The sequence below is a fragment of the Plutella xylostella genome, chromosome 15 (genome assembly GCF_932276165.1).
Source record: "Plutella xylostella chromosome 15, ilPluXylo3.1, whole genome shotgun sequence".
Taxonomy (NCBI): domain Eukaryota; kingdom Metazoa; phylum Arthropoda; class Insecta; order Lepidoptera; family Plutellidae; genus Plutella; species Plutella xylostella.
In genome coordinates this window covers 3,978,184-4,000,749 of record NC_063995.1, presented here as the reverse complement: position 1 = coordinate 4,000,749, position 22,566 = coordinate 3,978,184, and the positions used below count along the sequence as shown (strand labels likewise).

The following is a 22,566-nucleotide window of genomic DNA, read 5'->3' as shown; positions in this document are numbered from 1 at the left end:
ATTAAATAAATGTGTCAATTATACTGAATTTACATAAAAAGTTGCACCGGTCTATTTTGCTTTAAAACGGAAAAACAGATTCTAATGATTTTTATATTGCGTTGTAGGATGAGTAGGATGACCTTATGTTATAGATTTTTTTTAATGAAAAGAGGTCGCTGTCTAATATTTATACTTACGTGTTTTAAAGGGTTTTAACTTCTATTCTATTCGTTTTTACCTTGATAGTACTTATAGGTACCTACCCTTTTCTATAATAAGAATTGCTTACCAGTCAACCACATTTACGTCTATACTGTAGCTGACTAAACGGTTCTGGGTATTCATAAACATTAATAAACAAAATGTTTCACACCAAGTAACTTCAATCAGAGTTCTTGTAACTAATTGCCTGCCCACAAGAAGCAACGAACTCCGCTGGTTATTGATCTCTGCCTCGTCTATGATTTTCATTATTTTGACACCAATGGAATCATCATGTTAATTGGAAGGCGCGTAGTGGCGCCCGCGCAGGCGACTTGCAGACCAGTGGCGGCGCTCGAGACATGAGCCCGCTCGGCCGTGGCCGGGACTCGAACCTGAGCCAGTCCTAGCCGACGCAACCACCAAGCGAGGAGCTTGCTACCCATGTCTCAACCGTGATGGGACCAAATGTAAACATAATTGAAGCAGTATATTTGTTCGGGCCGCAATGGCTACAGAGATGCGAGCGCGTTGTTATCGATATTTCCTTTTCCTATTGCTTTGTGTAATCGCCGAGGGAAATGTCGAAAATGGTGAGTAAATACTACCTACCTACTGACGTCCTTTTTTATTTGTTTCGCACGCGTGCTTGTGCTGAAGCTTTCATTCATACCTACATAAATGAGCGTGATGGTTTTCGCGAATTTAACCAATTTGAATATCTGCAGATCTGTTTTATGCAATACTGCAGCATTTATTTTTTTATACTGATAAAAAAAGAGCTCCGAATCGTTTTCCGAATCGAAAGCACTGTTCGACGATGGTTGCTTTGCCGAAGAAATCGTTCGCCGATTGAAAGATTCGTCGAAAGCATTGTTCGACGATGGTTGCTTTGCCGAAGAAATCATTCGCCGATAGAGAGATTCGTCGAAAGCACTGTTCGACGATGGTATATTATGATTGGAATAATGATGTATAAACTAGTATAACCTTATTGTGTCATTGTGTAATATTTAAGAAAAGTAATTTCTATTTCTAAACTTGCTCTATATGCAGCTAACGTCTCTCTCTTTCTGTTTGCCTGCCTAACGGTGTATAATATGTGTGACGAATCGTTTTCCAATAAATATCCAAGTTATAAAGTAATCTTGCTCTTTTTGCTTACGCTTACCCAATACCTATGCGGATGGTTCGTTTAACGAAAGAATCAATAGCCGCCGCAAAGAATTGTTCACCATTTTCGTTAGGAATCGAACCAAATTGGTTAATATTTTTATTGGAATATTTAAGGTAAGTATAATCATTATAAGTATTGCTTTCGAAAAGGTACTGTGTGTATCCATGTGTATAAATACCTACCTAGATAGGGTATCTAGTAGTAGGTATCTACCTCAACTCTTTGGTAAGTCAGGAATAACAAATTGAGCTATGTCCAAGCTATAATGTTATAGGTACACAACACGGATCGGAGAAGAGTAATTCGGAAAACGATTCGGAGCTCACGCTTACCCAATACCTATGTGGATGGTTCGTTTAACGAAAGAATCAATTGCCGCCGCAAAGAATTGTTCACCATTTTCGTTAGGAATCGAACCAAATCGGTTAATATTTTTATTGGAATATTTAAGGTAATTATAATCATTATAAGTATTGCTTTCGAAAAGGTACTGTGTTCTTTAAACGAACCATCCACATAGGTATTGGGTAAGCGTAAGCAAAAAGAGCAAGATTACTTTATAGTAGAAAGAAATAGAAATTACTTTTCTTAAATACTACACAATGACACAATAAGGTTATACTAGTTTATACATCATTATTCCAACCATATACCATCGTTGAACAGTGCTTTCGACGAATCTCTCTATCGGCGAATGATTTCTTCGGCAAAGCAACCATCGTCGAACAATGCTTTCGACGAATCTTTCAATCGGCGAACGATTTCTTCGGCAAAGCAACCATCGTCGAACAGTGCTTTCGACGAACCGTGCTATCGGAGAAGGATTTTTTCGATGAACAAACCGTCGACGAACAGTGATTTCGACGAACCGTGCTATCGGAGAAGAGTAATTCGGAAAACGATTCGGAGCTCATAAAAAATATGTTTATAGTTTATAGGTACTGAACTGACATGGTTTGGTAGAAAGTATATATATATATATATATATATATATGTGAGCCTGCTGTTACGACATAGCTCATTCAAATGAATGAGCAGACTTCAATAAAAGTATTTTTTTATTTACCCTCATCTTCCCACAGACCAGGCCGACATCTTCGACGCGCTGGCCGCCGCGCTGGCGGAGCCCCCTGCAGGCGTGGCGCGCGCCCCGGGCCGCTGCCAGCCGCGCCCGCGCCCGGGGCAGCCCCTGACGGCGCTCACCCTCAATGAGAACACCACCATCACGCAGCTGGCCGCCGGCATGTTCTACAACACCTTCCCGGAAGACTTCTCCGTCATGACCGTTGTGAGGCTGGCAGGTCTGTACTTGGCTATATTTTTTTGTTTATCTTACACGAACCTACCTCCTCCTGTATCACTCCCAATAGTTCTCTTCTTTTTCCGACCCTATTTGGCAATAACTTGAGCAAACGTTTATTTTAACTGGAGGCCTATTCTGGATTCTGGACTATTCTGAGAACGTTTTCAGTGAGTGTGTATAACGCGAATCCTTTGAGTGGACGGTAAAGCACAACTACTGTCTTTCTTTTCTACCAACTGTATAGTAAAAAAGTAAGACTGTATAAGGTAAAAATAAAGGAGATTGGGTTTTTGTGCGATTTTGCAAAATTTATCATCATATTTATCATGATATTGACTTTTTCACCTCTTTTAGAATATATATTTTTATACATAAGGACCTATGTCATTTTATAATAGGTGCATCTAAAACCACAAACATATCGATATCGATCGCTGAGGTTTGCAATGTTTCTTTACGAGTATAACAGCTAATTGTAGTCAACTGCGTAGCTTGGGCGCGTACGGCGTAACTATCATGATCGCTAGTAGGACGCAAATATTTATTACAATAATTGGGCCCAAACTACCGATCACGCAATGGAGAATGATACACGGAAATTATACAAATGTGGACCCAGCGCTATTGTTTTGTAACGTGAATCGGGAGACTGTAACTGTAATAACTGAAATTGAGATGGAATGGAATCAAATCGACCATGTATTTCGAAGAACAACTTCCTATGTATACCTATAGGAATTGTAACAAAATACACTAACCACCTACTGGATGTGCGATGTGGTACGTCTTTGTCCTGTAATTAGGCTGGCGTCAACACAATAACTCAATTCCAGTTGGTGAAAGCATATTTGTCTGTCAAATGCAGAACCAGAATTAATGGGGTTTGGTGTTTACTCGAGGAAGTTAATTTTAGCACGCGTGAATGTGATAACCGCCATTGTCGTATGATTACTACCTTTTCTTATTTAATGCTTTTGGCTGAATTTAAAGGGCGTTACAAAGGAAATCCAAGGAGAATCTGCGGCTTTCATTTATTGTTACTTATAGGTAATTTGGAAAACTCGTTTAACTCGTGAAATTTAATAAACAGTTTATTTTTGTTTAAAGTAAATACAAAATGATCTTAATTTCTCGACGACTTTTAACAACCAAAGCCATTCAAGATATTTCACCGGCGATGTGAACCAATCTCGCACTGATCAGTAATCACACTTATGTCTTTTCCTAACCACACCTCCTCTATCCCAGACACGGGGCAGAGTCCACTATTCGTACTCTACTCGGACGCCGGCGACGAGCAGCTGATGGTGTCCCTCGGAGACATCTTGGAGCTTTACTACGAGGACACGCGAGGAGAGCCTGAGGACCACGAGCTCGTCACCTTCAGGGCCAATGTGGCTGACGGCAGGTAGGTGAAGTGTCTTGACCACGAGCTGGTCACCTTCAGGGTCAATGTGGCTGACGGCAGGTAGGGATCAAGTAGCTTGAAGGCATTTATGACGAGATTGGTGCTATAAGTGTACCGCTGTGAGGGCTTTGATCATGGAGGCCTGAGTCGTGAGGCCACATGCGGGCAACTACTGCATAACGAGGTTTTCACGTTTTTATCTTTAGGTTTATAGTAACTGAAATGTGGTGCCGGAATCCTAATGGTCTGTTTATTTACAGTAACCGCGCCGTACTCTTAAACAAATGCATTAAATACAGTTATAGACTCTTCTAAGTGGGTATAGGTTATGTTCAAGAAATCTAACAATATCTATATGCCAAAGATGATGCGATCGTGGGAACTTCCACACTACTGACCTACGTCAATCTCCCGACTTCCATTCCTAACAACACTACACCCATATCACAAACCCTGCAGTCTTCGAGAAAACACATATCCTCTCCAATTTACGGGCTTTGTCTGCACACGTGTCACAACCTGAACCCCCTCTCACCAGATGGCACCGAATAGCGCTAAGCATCAAGGGGGACTCGGTGTCTCTGGTGCTGGACTGCCGCTCGGTGGGCGCCCAGCCGCTGCGGCGCCGCCCCGGGAGCGCTTTCAACCTGGCCGGGGCGCTGGCCGTCGGCGCGCAGGTCTCGCCTGATCAGTACTTCGAGGTAGGTCAGCTGGGCGAGTCCCGGGAAACCAGAAGGGCTAGCACGGGGCGCAATTAAGACGTGACAAAAGTTTTGCATCGCGCTCACTCACATCGCGCAGCCTTTTGTCACGACTTAAATGCGCCCCGTGCTAGCCCTTCTGTGACATTTAAACATTATTAAACTTGTGCTTCGTCCACGGAGTTGACGCTGGGTTTTGAAGGGTTAAAAGAGCATGTGAATAATTAGATAGGTGTTTTATTTGTAAACTACCTACCTTTTTCAGCGAACTACGGTTCGCGTTATAACCGTTCGGTTTCGGGAAATCCGGGATAAAAAGTATCATATGTTAATCCATTATGCAAGCTTACAAATTGTCATTTTTTTTAAACTGTGCAGACATATTCCGTGACAGAGTACCGAACATCTATCCATATATTGTATTTGCATACAAACTTTGCATATTTTTAGAAACTAGTACTTCTAGACTCTGTATAATTTTGATTTAGTTTCTAAAAATGTACTTAATTAAATTTTCTTAACCTTTCATATAATATAATATGTTTCTTTTCAAATAATACTCATACCAATACATAAAAAATGGTAGGTAAATGATAAAGTTTATGAAAAGGTATGCTGTATTCTTGGTATTTAATACTAATACGATTTAGCAAACGAAGCACAGATAATATAATGAAGCAATTATGATAATGAATAACCGAAGCGAAGCAATGAACTGTGAATAAAGTCACCCCCAAACATCGACCTACCACTAGTAGGTGGGTTGAATGCTACTTTGCTCATGCAGTCACAATGTTTTCGGCGCATTTTTAATCAATTCATTTAATAATTAACAATATGATTCACTACATCGCAATCAGGTAAAACGATTTATCACAATAATATACAGGATGTTGCAAAAATAGTATACTAAGCATGTTATATCTAAGCCCGAAAATGAAATCAGAATCTCAATATTAATTTGCGAAATTGCTTTTTGCAACAGCCTGTATAAGTCAATGGTCACAATCCACAGGGTGATATAGAGCTGCTGCAGTTCTCCAACAAGCCTGACACGGCGTATGAGATGTGCACGAGGATCGCCCCGGACTGCCCGGGCCACGGCAGGGGCGGCCCCGGGAGTCCCCGGGCGAACCACCGCCAGGCCCACCGACCCGCACCGCCAGATGTCACCACACCCACACCGCACTTCTATCAAGAAACCCAGGAGCCGTCCCACAACTTGGGAACTAATGGAATGAGGAGTCAAAATGTGGAGACGGAAGATAGGAGAGGGAGTCCAAATGTAGAGACAGAAGACCGGAGAGAAGTGTACGGAGTGAACAGGTTCTTCGATGAGAGCAGGAATGGTTCTGAGGGGCAGTGGGGGGCCGCGGGGGTCGAGCTGACCACGGCTGGCCCCGACTGGCGCATCGCACATAACGCGTTTGGCTTCGCGGCGCAGTATCCTACGTCGACTGATCTTGGTAAGTTACTGATTAAGGGTGGAATATAATTATTATGTACTTACTAGCATACTTATTAGATAGTTAGCGTATTTATTAGATAGTGCTTTATTGGGAGAAAGTTGTACCCCGGTTGTTCGAGCAGCAAAAAGTACTTTAATTTTTTGGGAACATTTCGTCTTTTCATTAACTTTATAATGACAATTTACAGACGAAAATAGCATCTTCGGTGTATTTACGGACGAAACTGGAGACGACTCGACTGAAATAAGTGACATAATAGACATCACACCTCCGCCCCGGCCCGAGGAAGGAAATACGCAGAGGGTAAAGTGAATCTTAATTCAACGCTCTTTCGAGACGCTATCTTAATTTATTATCAGCCATTAATTCGCACCCTATTATTCCAAGGCTTTTCGTGGAAAATAAATGAAGAGCATCGTTAGTCGTTATCGATAATCTCGATTAAACATTTTCAGCCTAAACGCGGCGATGGCGATGAGATGGAAATTGCAACCGTTGTCACGACGGAGTCTTCGTACCCGCTCTCCACGACAGAGGACGCCACTGATTGGCTCACCCATCCGGCCGCTGGCGAGGTACGATAAATCGGCACACATTTCCCGATTTACCCGATCTCATGAAAATAGACGCACCTATCAGTAAATAGAATAGACAGCTCGGCGCGCGAACCACTCCGCGGATAGATTTGCTGAAATAGGTCAACTGCGAATATTATTGAAGCGTAAAATAAAAATGCATGCATTTCCGATTTCAACCCTTGTAAAACAGAAATAGATCCATCTTTTACATTATTAAAATACTTTTTTCTAGGGAAATTGGTCATCATACGACTATGATTACGAACGATCGGGTACTTATTACGGTCCCCCGGGATACCCGGGCCCGCCCGGCCCGCCCGGCCCCCGCGGCCCGAAGGGGGACCCCGGCAAGCCCGGCGCCGAGGGACTACAGGGGTTCCAGGGACCGCCTGGACACGTATTCGTCTTACCAGTAAGTACTAATGAAAGAGATCAAGTAAATTGCTTTAATAAATATCTGCCTCAATACAGACGAGGATGTAAATTAATTAGTTTAATTACGAGACGATCCGTTTTATAAATTTTGGAAGTAAAATTAACAGCGTGCGAATTACGTTTAACCTTTTTTCAGCTTCACCAATCTGGAAACGAAAAAGGTCCCGACGCTCAGTCCGAGGCGCTTCGGCAAATGTTGACGCAACACATGGTACGTATTTATATTTATTGCGAACCCACGCAGGTATTTATCCGTCGGTTGGGCATTTGTAAGAGCAATTTAACTATTCGACAGGCAGCGATGCGCGGCGCAGAAGGGCCTATGGGCTTGAGCGGGCCGCCGGGTTCTGAAGGAGAAATAGGTCCTGAGGGACCAAAAGGCGAACAGGGAGATACTGGAGAACCGGTAATATCATGTTATCCTATTTTTATTTACCGATAGCTTTGGATCTTTGGATGTATACAGAATGATAGAAAAAGTGTATTACGAACTGTGTCAACCCGTGTAGTGTAATCATACACTACCACTTCCTAGCCCCTATGTATGACAAATTTAAAAGTTACACTTTAAAACACAACATAATCACTGCTTCGTTCACAATACGCAGAGGTCCCTCTCACCCAAATAAACCAGAATTCTACGTAACAAATCTTGAAACTCCAGGGTCCCATGGGTCCGCGGGGCGTGCAAGGTCCGCCGGGGCGGCTGGGGCGGCGCGGCCACGCGGGGCACGACGGCGAGCGCGGGGCGCCCGGCGCCACCGGGGTGAAGGGCGAGCCGGGCCACCCGGGGCTGCCAGGCATGCCCGGGGACAAGGGCGAGAGAGGGGCCACAGGACAGCAGGGCGAGCCCGGCCCACCGGGACAAGATGGACCGCCAGGGGATGACGGGAGCACGGGACCACCAGGGTTGCCGGGGGAATTGGTAAGTGTTTTAATATTCGTTTTCGTTTTATAAGTGGTTTTAGATGGTTCGTTGGAATACTATAGTAGAAGAGCGGTGGTAGCTCAGTCGGGTAAGCGCCCGCTTCTCACGCAAGAGATGCGGGTTCGAATCCCGGCGCTGACATGTACCAATGAGTTCTTTTAACTTAAGTACAATGTATACCATCGCTCTTACGGTGAAGGAAAACATCGTGAGGAAACCTGCATATCTAGATTTAGCACATCTAGATATGTGAACCCACCAACCCGCAGTGGACCAGCGTGGTGGGCAATGGTCCAAGCTTAGGAAGGCAGTTTAGACCTTGGGGATATGCACAAAGGTTCCACTCGAGAGAGCCAGGTACAGGTACTTACACCCACACAGAGAATAGAATAGAATAGAATAGAAAATACTATATAGTACCAGATAATATTGTTTTTTCTTAGGCCTGATAAATTTACTAATAAGTCTAATTAAACAACAATTTCAGGGTCCACGAGGTTTCATGGGGCCCAGAGGATTCCCTGGCCTGATAGGATATCCAGGCACACCGGGAAATGAAGGACCGCAAGGGGCGAAGGGAGCGCCGGGTCAGCCCGGGCCGCCCGGGTTGCCGGGGCAATCTGGACAGACTGGACCCATGGGGTCACCTGGACCACAGGGGCCTATTGGGGCACCAGGAATACAGGTACAGACTTAATATATTTTTAAATGATACCTTTGTGTTTCTTACAAAATTTTCAGAAAAAATACATATTGACTGAAAATTTACTGAAAACTTCTGACCCAGAGGGTCTATTACAACTTACCTAACTTGATTTCCAGGGCATGCAAGGGAAGCAAGGTATATCCGGTCTCCCGGGACCAGAGGGAGCCCCCGGGTCACCTGGTAATCCAGGACAACAAGGATCGCCAGGGGAACTAGGTCCGCAAGGACCACAGGTATATAACATTTACTTCAAACACTTCATTAACACATCTAATATTATGAATTCAATAGATTGGTGCAACTATTAGCAATTAATTCTTTCAGCTAATTGTTACTTGTGTATTTTAGGGTATGCTTGGGTTTCCCGGACCAAGAGGACATAAAGGGGATGATGGACCTCGCGGTCTAACTGGTGACAAAGGAGATAAGGGAACGAGAGGTACGAATGTGAACAGGGCGAGCACAGGATTCGATACTAAATTTCGATACTACACAAACATATGGAAAAATAACAGTGACGTTCATTCACCTATCGAATATGGTATCGAAAGCGTATAGATTCGAAATTCATTCACCTATCGACTATGGTATCGAAAGCGTATAGATTCGAAAGTCTTTGCCCATATAAATTTGACATTTTAGCGATTACGAACCCAATTTGACGCATAGATTCGAACGAAATTTTATCGCTAGCGTTTTTGTTTGAATCTATACGTCAAATTGGTTTCACAATCACAAACGTCCATATTTGTTCATAATACGATATAAAATTAAAACAACTTTTAAAAATAATTGATAGAATTATTTTAATTTCACTTTGTTTATTTATTTAATTAAATAATATTAAATAATAGCACTTATTTCAACAATATTTTCATAATAAAAACAAAAAAAATGCGAAATTTAGGATATAATAAGGTTAAGACAGCAGTTTCTAAACGAACCTTCGAATCTCCTAGCCAACGCTAGCATTCAATGCTATCGATTTCGACCGTAGATTCGAATTAGGTATCGCATAGATTCAACGATACGCAACGTTAACGGAGGATCGAAACTTGTGCTCGGGCAACGCACAATGCACATGCACAGTATAACAGGTATAGTTACAAACTTACAAAACATGAATAGGTTTCATTTAATTTTTCCCTTTCAGGCCTTGACGGAGAGAAAGGAGAAATGGGCTCTAAAGGTGATCGGGGCCTCCAAGGAGAGGCCGGACCGCATGGTCCTGAAGGGCCTGAAGGCCAAAAGGTGAATTAATACTGTATTATATAGCCTGTTAGTTGAGCTTCAATTAAGCCTTTTGAGGCTAAACTAGTATTGACTAGTTGTTTTATCCACATTCAAATGCTGTCTGATAATAACATACAATCGTTTCTTTTTAAACTATTAGGGTTCAGAAGGACCGCGAGGAGAAACTGGGCCGATTGGACCTTCAGGAGAAAAGGGAGCCACCGGACTACAGGGCCAGCCCGGCTACCCCGGCTCACAAGGCGAAAAGGGAGACAAAGGGGGGTCCGGCAGGAGGGGAAGGAGGGGGGCTAAAGGTGTTATGGTAAGAACCTGATCTGCTTGAATTTATTTCGTTATTTTATAGATATATTCTTGTGTTTTGTGGTGGGTTATTCATATTCTTTCTCTATATTTTAGGGTTTAGTTGGTACTCCTGGTGATAGAGGCGAACCTGGACCAAGAGTAAGAATTGAATTTAATACCAATCAATTTTAAAATTATCTGGCAGGTAAGCATATTAAATGGTATATTTTTCAGGGATACCGAGGTCCAAGAGGCCGCCGAGGGCCAGATGGACCGCCTGGTCCTAAAGGGGACACCGGGCAGCCCGGACCACCAGGTTCGACTGGAGAGCGAGGACCTCAAGGAATGGAAGGTGTCAGAGGATTCCCAGGCCAAATTGGACCACCTGGTGCTGATGGGAAAGCTGGTCCACCAGGGCCGGCTGGAGAGCGCGGACCAACGGTATATACAAATATCTCATAACTATTATACATTTATAAACTGAAACTGGTTTGAATCAGTTCATAATGCATAATCATAATTCCAGGGTGAAGCAGGAATAACGGGTCTTGTTGGGCCAGTAGGACCAACGGGCCCACAAGGACCTGTAGGGGAGCCAGGAGCACCCGGCCCGCTAGGTGCACCCGGTTTGCCAGGAACTCCGGGAGATGTGGGTGCACCCGGGGAAGCGGGGAAGGAAGGGGTGCCTGGGCCTCCGGGTCCGGAAGGGAAACCGGGGCCGGTCGGCTCTCCGGGACCAGCTGGCAACCGCGGCGAGACTGGACTGCCCGGTGCACCGGTATGTATTGGAAAACTACTAAGTTAACAATCGGCTAGATGGGGTGACGACTTGAAAAAGGTGACTGGTTATGATTGGATGCGGAAAGCTAAAGATCGCATCCAGTGGCGTGCTTTGGGAGAGGCCTACGTCCAGCAGCGGACTGGTATAGGCTAATGTTGAAGTTAAAAATAGTCTCTCAGTCCGTTCATTATACCCACGCCACGCAATATATAAAAAGTACCTATAAGTTGACCGGAACAACTTACGTATTTAATATTTAGAAAAACACTGGTACTTGGTGTTCACTGTTCAACGGTATTATTTTCTCAGGGAACGCCAGGACCAAAAGGTGAACTTGGACCACCTGGCCCCGCCGGGCTCAGAGGAGACAAGGGCGAGCCAGGGGATACCGGGCCAGAGGGACCCACTGGGCCGCAGGGGCGGGAGGGGCCGAGAGGATCGCCCGGACCTGGGGGACAGAAGGGGGAAGTTGGAGAACAGGGTTTAATAGGTAATAAAATTACTACAATTTTTAAATATGATATCTGGGGATTTTTTACAATATTGTTTCTCGTTTCACAACCTATATTGATTTAATATTTCACATAAATCTATAGGTCCAATGGGGCGTGATGGGCTGCCTGGCCCAAGAGGCCTGCCGGGGGCGCCGGGGCCGGTGGGGCCGCCCGGTGAAGATGGCGACAAGGGTGAGCCCGGAGCACCAGGGGAAAAGGGCTTCAAGGGCGCCGCAGGCGAACAAGTAAGCCTTCCACGAGCTTAGAAATAATATAATACGTCCAAAATAATAAAATCCCAATTATGTATTATATTAACCAAACCTAATTTCTTTCAGGGACCACAAGGATCTCCAGGCATCCAAGGCGTCAGAGGAGAGCCAGGAAATGTAGGGCTACCTGGAGAAAAGGGTCCGCCTGGGGAACCTGGGCCCGTTGGGTCTCCCGGTGCAGACGGACCGCGAGGTCTCACCGGACCAGCTGGGCAGACCGGGCCCGCGGGGCCGCAGGGACTGCCGGGGAGCAAGGGGGACACGGGTGACCCAGGAGCGATAGGTACGAAATAATTAAATTTTCAACTAGATGTAACTTAAATCTCATGAATAATAATACTCCGATTTCTGATATAAATCTTTTGTAAAATACTGTATTTTTTGTTGTTCTAACAGGTCCGGCGGGACCGGCTGGGTTGAGTGGTCCGCCCGGTCGTAGGGGTCCAAAAGGAATGCCTGGAGAGGTCGGACCGAGAGGAGCAGAAGGTCAACGAGGTGACATTGGGGCACCCGGGTCACCGGGTGTGCCTGGGCCACAGGGCCCGGAGGGCAAATTAGTAAGTCATCAATATTTTAGCTAATGTAAACTTCTGCAATTGTTTGTATAAAAAAATCTAATAACAAAACTTACTACATAATTTCAGGGGCCTAGAGGTTCTGCTGGACCAAAGGGCGAAGACGGGCCATCTGGACAGCCCGGCGAACCAGGACAGAAAGGGCCACCAGGACCGGAAGGTCCAAAGGGAGATAATGGTCCAGCAGGGTTCCCTGGCGACAGAGGAGAGCCGGGACCTCAAGGCCTAAAAGGAGAACCAGGGGCAGATGGGCCAGAGGGACTGACCGGGCCTCCAGGGCCGGCTGGGGCTACTGGCCCTATTGGGAAGCCTGGTGAAATAGGGTTGCCTGGTATTCCGGTAAGAAACGATTTGTATTCAATTAGTTGATTATGAAGCTTACCAAAAAATAAATTAATCTCCTAAATCTATCATCCTTTTCCAGGGTTCAGAAGGTCCGGCTGGCACGCAAGGCAGCCCTGGATTGCCTGGTGATAAGGGTGACCAGGGAGTCCAGGGCCCTCCCGGTGAGCCGGGACCGGCGGGGGTGGCCGGGCCGCAGGGGGTGGAGGGCCAACAGGGCGTCAGGGGCGCTCCAGGACCTATTGTAAGTACAAAATTATACACGGTCCTACTAAATCGCCGTATCCAAATACAAACAACACACCCCCATGCCGATGCCGTAACGTTTTAAAATATACATTTATTTATTTAACATTTAACTTTATTGTAACCATTTACTTGTCTTTTAGGGAGAAGCTGGATCACCAGGCGGAGTAGGCCCGGAGGGACCACCAGGAAAAGTTGGTCCAGCTGGCTCACCTGGGCCAAGAGGAGATAAGGGTAGCCGAGGACCTAAAGGCCACGTTGGAGATACTGGCCCCATGGGAATCAAGGGCGATCAGGGTGAAATTGGAAAACAGGGAACGCCTGGACCTGCCGGACCTATTGGAGTTAAGGGAGACACGGTAAGACACAATCAGTGATTTTATCATAAACTTCATTACCTAAATAATGAAGATGATTGAGAGTTTTACTTAGTCCAATCGTACTCCATGTTTTTGTTACGTAATGTTTAGTAATGGTCGCAATATAACAAACTGACATTCTACAGGGACCAATCGGACCACCTGGTGCGAAGGGTGACACAGGACCAGCAGGGGAGCCTGGGCCAGAAGGTCCACTAGGTCCTAAAGGAGTGCCGGGTCCAGAGGGCCGCACGGGAGAGCCAGGGCCGCCCGGGTCACCCGGACCCCCGGGCCCGCCGGCGCCAGTCCCGCAACTACCTGCAGAACTGTTCGCGTCCTACTCGAGTCGACGCCGCCGCAGTCTCGAAAGATTTGACACCCCTGAAGTAGAAACAGATGGGCCGGTTGAAGATGATGAAGGTAATGCCATCAATGTCTTTTTAAAGTTTATGTACCTAGTGTTTAAATAGTGCATTATCCGCTTGCAACACAGCTACCTCTAATCCCATTATTTTTTTAAATTCTATCTTCAATCCAAAGGTTGTTTGGTTGAGATTGCTATAAGGCTGCCTTTTTATTCGGTTTCTATATTTAACTTTTGTTTATCTTTTGGTTTCATAAATATGTTTTTCACACTACAGATGAAGAAGTGGACTGGGCGCGCGAGATCCTGTCCGAGGTGGTGGCGGCCCGGAGCGTCCTGGAGGCGGTGAAGCGGCCGCGCGGCTCCCAGCAGAACCCCGCTCTCTCCTGCCGGGACCTTCGCACCACCCACCCGGATTTAGCTGATGGTATGACGGTTATCATTATGTTTTATCAAGATAGTGACTTGATCATCATTATGATCATGTAGAGGTTCACCGTTTAGTGTTTTAACACTAAAGACAAATCCGATTACTTAGAGACTTATCTACAAATTCGCTTTCGCGAATATTTCTAACAGCGGCAGTAGCACAGAGCCCAAGACCCAAGATGCGCTCTACAAGACAGCTCGTTCGCTGCAAAGAGTACCTACTATTTAACTGGTTCGCTGTCTGGGCTGCAAGTAATACATCAATCACATGTTGCTTGTTGCGCAACATGTGATTTATGCTTGTTGCACTTGTTTCAATATATTTATTAATCATAAAAAACACAGTGCAATTAGATCCAGTTTACTGGTTTGTCTGGGGATTCAGACTTCACACTTAATCTCCGTACCTCTGCCACACTTCTATCTGCCAATCAAAATAAAATTGTCTTGTCACCATTACTCACCAACTATTTCTTCCTCAGGCTGGTACTGGGTGGACGCTCGCGGCGGCGGCGCCATCGGCTACCCCATCCGGGCGTGGTGCGAGGGCCACAGCACCTGCGTCCCCGCCGACCCGCGCCAGCCCGACGCCACCTACACCACCACAGGGAAACCGAAACGCTTCTCGCAAATTAAAAATGGATATAAAGTAAGTTTATTGTTAATATCAGGCAGTGCAGCACTGAACACAGCAGGGTGGGATGCGACGCCAAGACGTGATAAAAGTTTTTCACTCACTGAACACACACACACTGCGCACGCTCACTGAAATCTCGCGCTGCTTCGAAAGCGAGTGCGAAATCTTTTGTTACGTCTTGATGTACAAGTCTTGCACCCCGTGCTAGCTGCGTGTACCTATATATGTATAATAACTACCTAGAGATAGTAGATGGTTTATAAAGGAGAGCCTTCTCCAGACTAGACTTTTCAAAATGGTTGCCGTTGCCTATGTACCAATGATATTGTAATACGAGTCAACTGACTAATCATAAAATAGCAATACGGCAATAAAAGCACTACGATGGTACAGACTTCAACATTTAAATAAATTTAATGTACTTATCTTGTAAATTTCTTTTTTTTTCAGTTGTCGTACGATGCGGAGGGGGCAGCCATTCAGCTTCGTTTCTTGAGACTTCTCTCGACTGGAGCTCGACAGAACTTCACATACAACTGCTTATCCATGAAGGACGAGAGGTAAAAATTCTCCGTACATATTATTTCTACTATATTAAAATAATATTATAAGCTGCTTTAAACTAACTTTAATTAATTTAATAATTTCAGTGTCAAAAATCCGCATCAACTAAAACTGATCGGCCAAAACAACGTGGATTTTAAGGAACCTACTATCATTAAAGATGACTGCAAGGTATGAAATAACTTTATAATCTGATTAATACCTAAGTAGTATTATAATCTGATTAAAAGTATAATAAGTATGGTATCTGATTTAATAAGTAACACATCGTGATGAAACCTACACAGAAATGCATTGTACTAATTCAAAAACGGCGATATGGAACGTGAGTAGTAATGTACAGTGAAAAGCGGGTGACACGCTTGCGAGTCACCTTCGGGCACTACAGCACTACACACGTGCCCATATGTATGTAAGTATAAAAGGTTTTGATAACACATATTTCCATTTCTAGAATGGAGCTGGGGAAATCGTGCTGTCAGTGAAAACTTCAAGAGTGGAGAGGCTGCCAATAACAGATTTTCAGCCTCTATACTTCAGTAATGAAGAACACGACTTTGCCTTCAGTGCCGGCCATATTTGCTTTTCGTAGCCTCCGGCCCAACTAGGAAACTCTACTAGAAGGAATAATGTTTTATTTGTACATATGCTATGACGACCTTTGTAAATATTGTAAATAAAGATGTTGCGACCTAAACATACTGTTTTATTTTTACAAAGAGTTTCAAATAGAGGATTTGATATCGCTTGAGGTATTTTACTTAATAAAAGTGAAGTGTAAGGCCAACTACCGCCGCTATATTCTAGGTTCTGGGTATTGGGAAGTAGACTCTAAAGATTGGAATTGGAAAACCAGTATTACATTATAAACAAAATTTATTACATATTTATGAAGACAAATTATATTGATTGATACATATTTCAACTCTTTTGTAAGGTGCGTTATCGAGGAGGCTCAGCCTCAGGCCCAGCTTATCAATATCAGTTTATGTCGAGTTTCACAGAGGACGTTTGAACTCGTGCATCTCAGCGTTAGTCAGCGTCTCGTTAGTCCTACAACAAGCTTTACAAAACATCCTAATATAATATAATGGCTATCAGTACAGAAGTGGAATAATATCTCATTACCTAAATACTTATTTGTAATAATTTTTGTAACATAATACTAACTATTTACAGTATAAAATAAAAAATAATTGTGTTCACCCACGCAGTGTATTAACACGCAGTATATGAAAGTATTAACTTATTTACGTATTTAAAAGTAGTAAGGGCCTCCTACCAATGATTTAGCTTATCATACATTTGTATACCCCTACTTGGGCTAACTGCAGCAACTAAATTGTAAATATGCTTTAAAACACAAATAATAAAATCAATCTTCTACGGATCATGAGTTTTCTCCGTACTTTCGGATGGATTATAAATAGAGTGTAACTCACGTTCAAGATCTTCTATTTTCGGACTTTGATCACCCACGTCTTTACTGGCAGCTGTCAGTTCCTCAGTTTCTACACTATTGTTACCGTTTGTATCTTTTTTTGTAGCGGAATCTACACTAATGTCAGCTGGTTTATCAGCAATCGGTACAGTATCCTGTTCTTCTTCAGTCACATTATCTCCACTTGACCCAGAGTTTAATTCTACTACGTCTTTATCTGCTTTTGTATCTATATCCACACTATTTGAATGCTCTGCATCATCACATTTATCTTGGCTCTCATCAGCTGTATTAGCAGAATCTGTATCAATAGTTATAGGTGTTTCGCTATGACACTGCGACCGTTGTTTGTTTTCTTCAACAACAGTATCGCCTATTGAAATTGAATCATCTTTCAAATTTACATAGTTATTCCCACCTCTTGAGTCACCATTGCTGTCAGAAGAAATAACTTCGTTCGACTTTCCTTCATTAGACTCGTCAGATGATGCCAATAAAATGTCTTCAACTGGCTCAGAATATTCTTCATTACTATTCCTATTTTTCTTCTTTGGTTGATCAATATTTTCCTGCATTTCTGCATCAATATTACTTATATTATCATCATCACAAATGTCCATCATTAATGGATCAGCATTATTAGTCTTATTTTCATCATCAGACTCGGGCAACATTGCAGCGTGGCTGTCGGTATCCTCGATACTGTCAGCCACCTGACCTGCTTCATTTTCATCCAGGTTTGTATTTTTTCCATCTACAAAAGCCCCCTCTACGTCTTTGGATGTTTCAGATTCGGAGTAACTGGAATTTTCTATACTGACTACATCGCTACAGTTTTTAATCTGCCTATTTTCAATTTCGTCACTAGACTCCAATGTGTCAGATATAGCGATAGGAGTGTCGGAATCAGACGACTCCAGCGTAGAACTGGCAACACCTGCGCCCTCATGCAATTTCTCCAGCAAATGTAGTTCATCCATATCAGAATCAACTTTTTTGCTGTCATCACTTAATAAATGCACACTTTCAGTGCTATCATATTTTTTACCTTCATCACCTTTTTCTTGCGCGCATATTTCTACTTCCATGCTCTCACTCACTAACGCCACAGTAACTCTTTTTTCTGCATTAGGTGTTGTATCAGTTACTTTATGATCTAAGCTTTCATCGAGTTTATTATCAGTACTCTCATCTTCATTTCTGTCAGTTTTCTTTTCGTTTTGTTCAATACTTTTTGATGTATCTTTACTGTCAGCGCCCGTTTTATTTAAATCGGTACTAGTCTTCGATTTGTCTTTGAGTAATCTTCGAATTCTTTCTTTCCTGTCTTCAGTTGTTTCGAGGGTAGTTTCTTCTTTTGCTTCATCCTGTGCATCATCTCCACTCTCAACTGGTGATTCTTCTGCTTCTTTATCACCAATTTCGACTGCTTCAAGTTGAAGTTGCTTTTGTCTATCCGCGTACCTGATAAATAAATTGTTTAAAATTAGTAAAACGATAAAATGATAATCCAAATTTAAATAATATTATTAGACAGGGTAAGATCATACTTGTTAATTAGCTCTGACTCTTTTTGCGCTGCTAGATTTCTATTATTTTCAAGTTTCTTCTTCAAATCTTCACTTTCTTCAACAGGATCAACTTCAGCATTTATTCTGGAAGCCGCTATTCGCCATTCATTTTCCTGCCGGCGTCTTTGCAGTTTTTTACCGCATCTTGTAAACAAATCTCGAGCTGAAATCAAAGCATACAATTTCTGTTATTACTGATATTTTTATAAGGGGCATCGAAAGGGTCTTCAGTTCATAGAGGGTATTATTTATAGCGTCGCGGAAGACCCAGACGGAGATGCGGGACGACCTCGACAGGTTTTTACCTCAGTGGCCGAAGGAGGCACAGGATCGGGAGAGGTGGTAAATTTATAAGGTTGACTTTGCCCAGCAGTGGGACACTACACAGGCTAAATCTTCAGGTCTTAAACTCAGCCAATAAAATTCTACAATTACCAAGACTACATAGATTACCTGTGGCTATAGTCACTGAAAATTTGTAACTTTTTCACGTTATACTTTTTAAAGTTTAGATATTTATACTGCACCATGAATGACGTCTTTGATAGACAATATGAGCAAGATGGAGTATTACATACATCGTTTATTGATTATCAAAGCTTGAATCTATTATACTCAGATAAATAGCTAAAAATGTGGAAAACAGGGAACGGGTTAATGCCCCCTCTCACAACTTACACAAACCTCATTCCCACTATTCATCATCATAAACAATTCAATATTACCTTCCTCCATAATATCAGCCTCATTCCAGTCGAGTTTGTCCTCCTGATTAGCTTCCCTGACGCAACGCAGCACGTCGTGGAAGTCAGGGAACGGCAGCGGAGTGCCGACGGGCACCTTGCGGTTGATCCACTTCTCGAGGCGGCGCGCGGGCCCGGCCGGCCGCCCCGGCCGCGGCTCCAGGTGCAGCCGCGGCTCCGACGGCATCTTCGTGTTGGACAGCTGACACAGCTTCGCGTGCACCCGCACCAGGCGCTCCTTGTACCTACGGAGATATATAAGATGTTAATCTAAAGGTTTCGCATGTTAGGCGCTCCAGTCACTGCATAATTTTAAGCCGCTGCGACGCCGCCTCGACTCTAGTGAGTGGAGCACCTTAGAATGTAGAGTTCAACTAAAAAAACATGACAGCACTAGATAAATAACGCAAAGTATGAGCCATAGTGAAAGAACCCATTTTGTTAGACGAAACCTACAAGACTGACATTAGATTTTGCATGCTTCCTCAATTAATGGTAATCTTAAACAGTAGCAATATTGATTGTAAGAAAGTACATGTGAAGAAGAAAGTAACAAAAAATAAACACAAATACATATATTTACACGCACCTTTTTAGGATTTGTTCCCTTCCTACAGGTTTACTTTTATCCTTGTCATTAGGTGAATCTTCCTCGCTGCTATGCAAAAAAATATGTTTTACTGAGCCTATTCATATTTAGTTAGTGCTTATTATCGCATGCAGTTATAAATGAATGATCATGAAATTAATTATGTTCCTTAAATGTTATAAAATTTTACATTGTTGGATTATTACATTATTATTAATTGTGTTGATATTTATTATCTTGTGAAGTGATATTGATAAAAAGAAGTTGCACTAAGCATGTTTGCTCTTTATTTATCTAGTGCCTCCCATCTTTTACTTTTAATCTGGACTATTACAAATCTTAACAGCAGTATTACAAATCTTAAATCTTTACTTCCGTATATCAGAATAAGTACCTTTCAGTGAGTATGTAGACTGAGTCCCCGTCGTCATCAAAGTCCACCTCTTGCTCCTCAAGCTTGTGAATGGCTCTGTTCAGTTTCTTCAAAGTTTTCTCCAACTTTCGGACTTGTCTCTTGCGCTTTGTGTCAACCTCCAAATCCTCATAGAAAGCAGCTGCTTCCATCTCTAAAAAATAAGAACATAGATTTGTTTTTTTTTTAAATTATTTTATATTTCTTAAAAAGTTTTCCCAAGGGAATTCCGGGATAAAAAGTAGCCTTTGTTTTTTCTCAGGGTCTAAACCATATGTATACCAAATTTCATTCAAATCTGTTCAGTAGTTTTGGCGTGAAAGAGTAACAGACAGACACAGTTACTTTAGCAATTATAATATTAGTTAGGATAGTTAGGATTAGGATTAGGATAAAAGGACAAACTTGAATGGTTACCAACCTTTTCTCTTCTCATTTTCAATTGCTTTAGATTTTGCAATTTTTCTTTGTAAATTTAACTCATCTACAATATCTTTGATATACAAATACATTTTGTCTGGCCCTGCTTTCATAGCCATGATTTTACTAGACACCATCTCCAGGAATTCCTCAGAGTCTGTATATTCTTTAGGTACCTGTCTGTAGTATGTTTTTATTTTTTTCTCAACAATTTTATTCATGTCATCAGAGTCTTCAAGTTTTAAACAGAGATCAATGAAACTTTGATAAATTGGATTGAATTCACCAAGCTCCTTTTCTCTACTTTCTTCTAAACTCTTCATAGGCTTATGTATAGTTGAAGTTTTAGGAACAACTTTTACAGGAGTTGTTTTTTTCCCTAATTCTTCAACTCTTTTTACAGGTGACTCTTCTATTTCTACAATATCATTGTTTTGTTTGGTTGTAGAGGTATTGTCTATTTTAGTAGCATCTTCAACAGTATTTGATTGAAAAGGTTCAACCTCAATTTCTATTGTGTGTGGTTCAACCAGTGTAACATTAGTATTAAGTAAAGGATCATCATCTTTTTCATTTTGAGTTTCCTTTGGATATTGCAACTTCTTCTTGCTATTTGGAGTACTTGAGTTAACTGGTTGTTCAGTATCGCTGCCACTAGCAGTTGCATCATTATTAATATTATTTTCTTGTGGCAGTTTCACAGGGCTATCTTCAATTGTGATTGCAAATTCCTTACCCACTTCACATGTGCGTTTATTAGGTGGTGGCTTAATTGGACTATCTTCAATTGTAATCTCTACCATCTTAGTTGTTTCAGGTTCTGTATTATTTTGCTCTTCTAAACTCTTGTGGTCTTCGGGTTTCAGATACCACTGAGGGCTGTTTGACGATTGTGAAGCTTCATCATCATCAAGCTCAACCGTTAAAATCTCTCTCTGAGTAGCTGAATGACTCAATTTCATTTTCTTCTGTAACTGTTTCACTGGTAACACAGAAATAGGGTTTTTTCTCTTTTTTATAATAACAGAATTTGCATTTGACGGTTTAATAGGTGATATGGAAATTGGGATGTTTTTACTCTTTTTTATGATAACAGCATTAGGGTTTGTTTTAGTAATAGTAATGCTGGGTGGTAAGTTTTTAAAGCATTTTTGATTTTGTGGTTTAATACCTTGAATTGCAGCTGATGATGAAGTTGGCATTACTTTTTTTATATTTATCTGAGAATTATTAATTGTTTTCAAAAAACTTAGCGGATTTACAACACTATTTGGTGGCTTAGGGAAAGTTCCCGTCTTGATTATGTTAGCGTTAACTTGACCATTGCTAATGATTTTTTTCATTAGGTTTTTATTCACTGTAGTTGCCACTGGATTTGAAGACAGCTTTGAAATATTTTTCACAGAGACTGTCTTGCTTTTGTCAACAATAGGTATCATGGTAGATTTCTTGATAGTTACACCTGGAAGCTTATTAGGTATATGCACCATAGCATTCAGTGGACGCTTCGACTGAAAGTAAAGATAATTCACATCAATTCATAAAATTACACTTGTTAAACAACAGGTAAAGAGCGGTTTGTGAAAGAAACTCAATTAGCAGTAAGAAGTTTTTCCAATCACGGTAAGAAGTATTATTTACCTTTTTTGGAGCCGGTTCAGGCTCATCGTCCGAAGAGCCTAATTCTATGACATCTGAAGACGCCATCTCTGCCTCCAAGGAAATATGCAAGCAGTTCGGATTTGTACAGTAATACACTTTCAATCTTTTGAAATTTTCTGTTTACTACTTATTGTCTAATCAATTCGCAAAATACCTATTATAAAATATTCATCCAAATACAACTCAATCAAACTGTACAAGCTGCCAAGCTGCCACTTTTGCCACTTTGACCACAGAGTAA

The 22,566-nt window shown here is 42.3% G+C and overlaps 2 protein-coding genes across 4 annotated transcripts; one reads left to right on the top strand and one right to left on the bottom strand.

Moving 5' to 3' along the window:
• The first annotated feature begins 498 nt into the window (after positions 1 to 498).
• Positions 499 to 16,184, top strand: LOC105386125 (collagen alpha-1(I) chain). Its single transcript, XM_038108031.2, has 32 exons — positions 499 to 776; positions 2,443 to 2,661; positions 3,912 to 4,071; positions 4,610 to 4,772; positions 5,788 to 6,238; positions 6,429 to 6,544; positions 6,697 to 6,816; positions 7,052 to 7,231; positions 7,391 to 7,465; positions 7,550 to 7,660; positions 7,919 to 8,179; positions 8,670 to 8,867; positions 9,005 to 9,121; positions 9,237 to 9,327; positions 10,042 to 10,139; positions 10,282 to 10,443; positions 10,539 to 10,583; positions 10,659 to 10,865; positions 10,951 to 11,202; positions 11,515 to 11,695; positions 11,802 to 11,944; positions 12,038 to 12,254; positions 12,368 to 12,528; positions 12,616 to 12,885; positions 12,971 to 13,132; positions 13,278 to 13,493; positions 13,640 to 13,913; positions 14,135 to 14,284; positions 14,769 to 14,935; positions 15,374 to 15,483; positions 15,574 to 15,658; positions 15,942 to 16,184. The coding sequence occupies exons 1-32, from the start codon at positions 692 to 694 to the stop codon at positions 16,077 to 16,079; spliced, it is 5,385 nt and encodes a 1,794-aa protein (XP_037963959.2). The 5' UTR covers positions 499 to 691; the 3' UTR covers positions 16,080 to 16,184.
• Positions 16,185 to 16,345: 161 nt separating this feature from the next.
• LOC105386126 lies at positions 16,346 to 22,538 on the bottom strand. Of its 3 annotated transcripts, none has more exons than XM_038108032.2 (7): positions 22,305 to 22,538; positions 20,665 to 22,174; positions 20,226 to 20,397; positions 19,832 to 19,900; positions 19,225 to 19,487; positions 18,479 to 18,662; positions 16,346 to 18,392 (listed from the first exon to the last, which is right to left on the bottom strand). In XM_038108032.2, the coding sequence occupies exons 1-7, from the start codon at positions 22,368 to 22,370 to the stop codon at positions 16,871 to 16,873; spliced, it is 3,786 nt and encodes a 1,261-aa protein (XP_037963960.2). In that variant the 5' UTR covers positions 22,371 to 22,538; the 3' UTR covers positions 16,346 to 16,870. The 3 variants fall into 3 exon arrangements, with proteins under 3 accessions (XP_037963960.2, XP_037963961.2, XP_011554925.3); XM_038108033.2 differs by having other exon boundaries at positions 19,832 to 19,897; XM_011556623.3 differs by lacking the exon at positions 19,832 to 19,900.
• Between the last annotated feature and the right edge of the window lie 28 nt (positions 22,539 to 22,566).

What these genes read in the sequence shown, in the direction of transcription:
- LOC105386126 (XM_038108032.2), bottom strand. Translation starts at nt 22,370, where the DNA reads ATGGCGTCTTCAGATGTCATAGAATTAGGCTCTTCGGACGATGAGCCT. An exon ending in TGAAAATGAGAAGAGAAAAG is followed by an intron (nt 20,398 to 20,664) that starts GTTGGTAACCAT and finishes CTTATTTTTTAG; the next exon opens with AGATGGAAGCAGCTGCTTTC. An exon ending in GAGTCAGAGCTAATTAACAA is followed by an intron (nt 18,393 to 18,478) that starts GTATGATCTTAC and finishes TTTATTTATCAG; the next exon opens with GTACGCGGATAGACAAAAGC.
- LOC105386125 (XM_038108031.2), top strand. Translation starts at nt 692, where the DNA reads ATGGCTACAGAGATGCGAGCGCGTTGTTATCGATATTTCCTTTTCCTA. An exon ending in CGAGGGAAATGTCGAAAATG is followed by an intron (nt 777 to 2,442) that starts GTGAGTAAATAC and finishes ATCTTCCCACAG; the next exon opens with ACCAGGCCGACATCTTCGAC. An exon ending in AGGAGATAAGGGAACGAGAG is followed by an intron (nt 9,328 to 10,041) that starts GTACGAATGTGA and finishes TTTCCCTTTCAG; the next exon opens with GCCTTGACGGAGAGAAAGGA.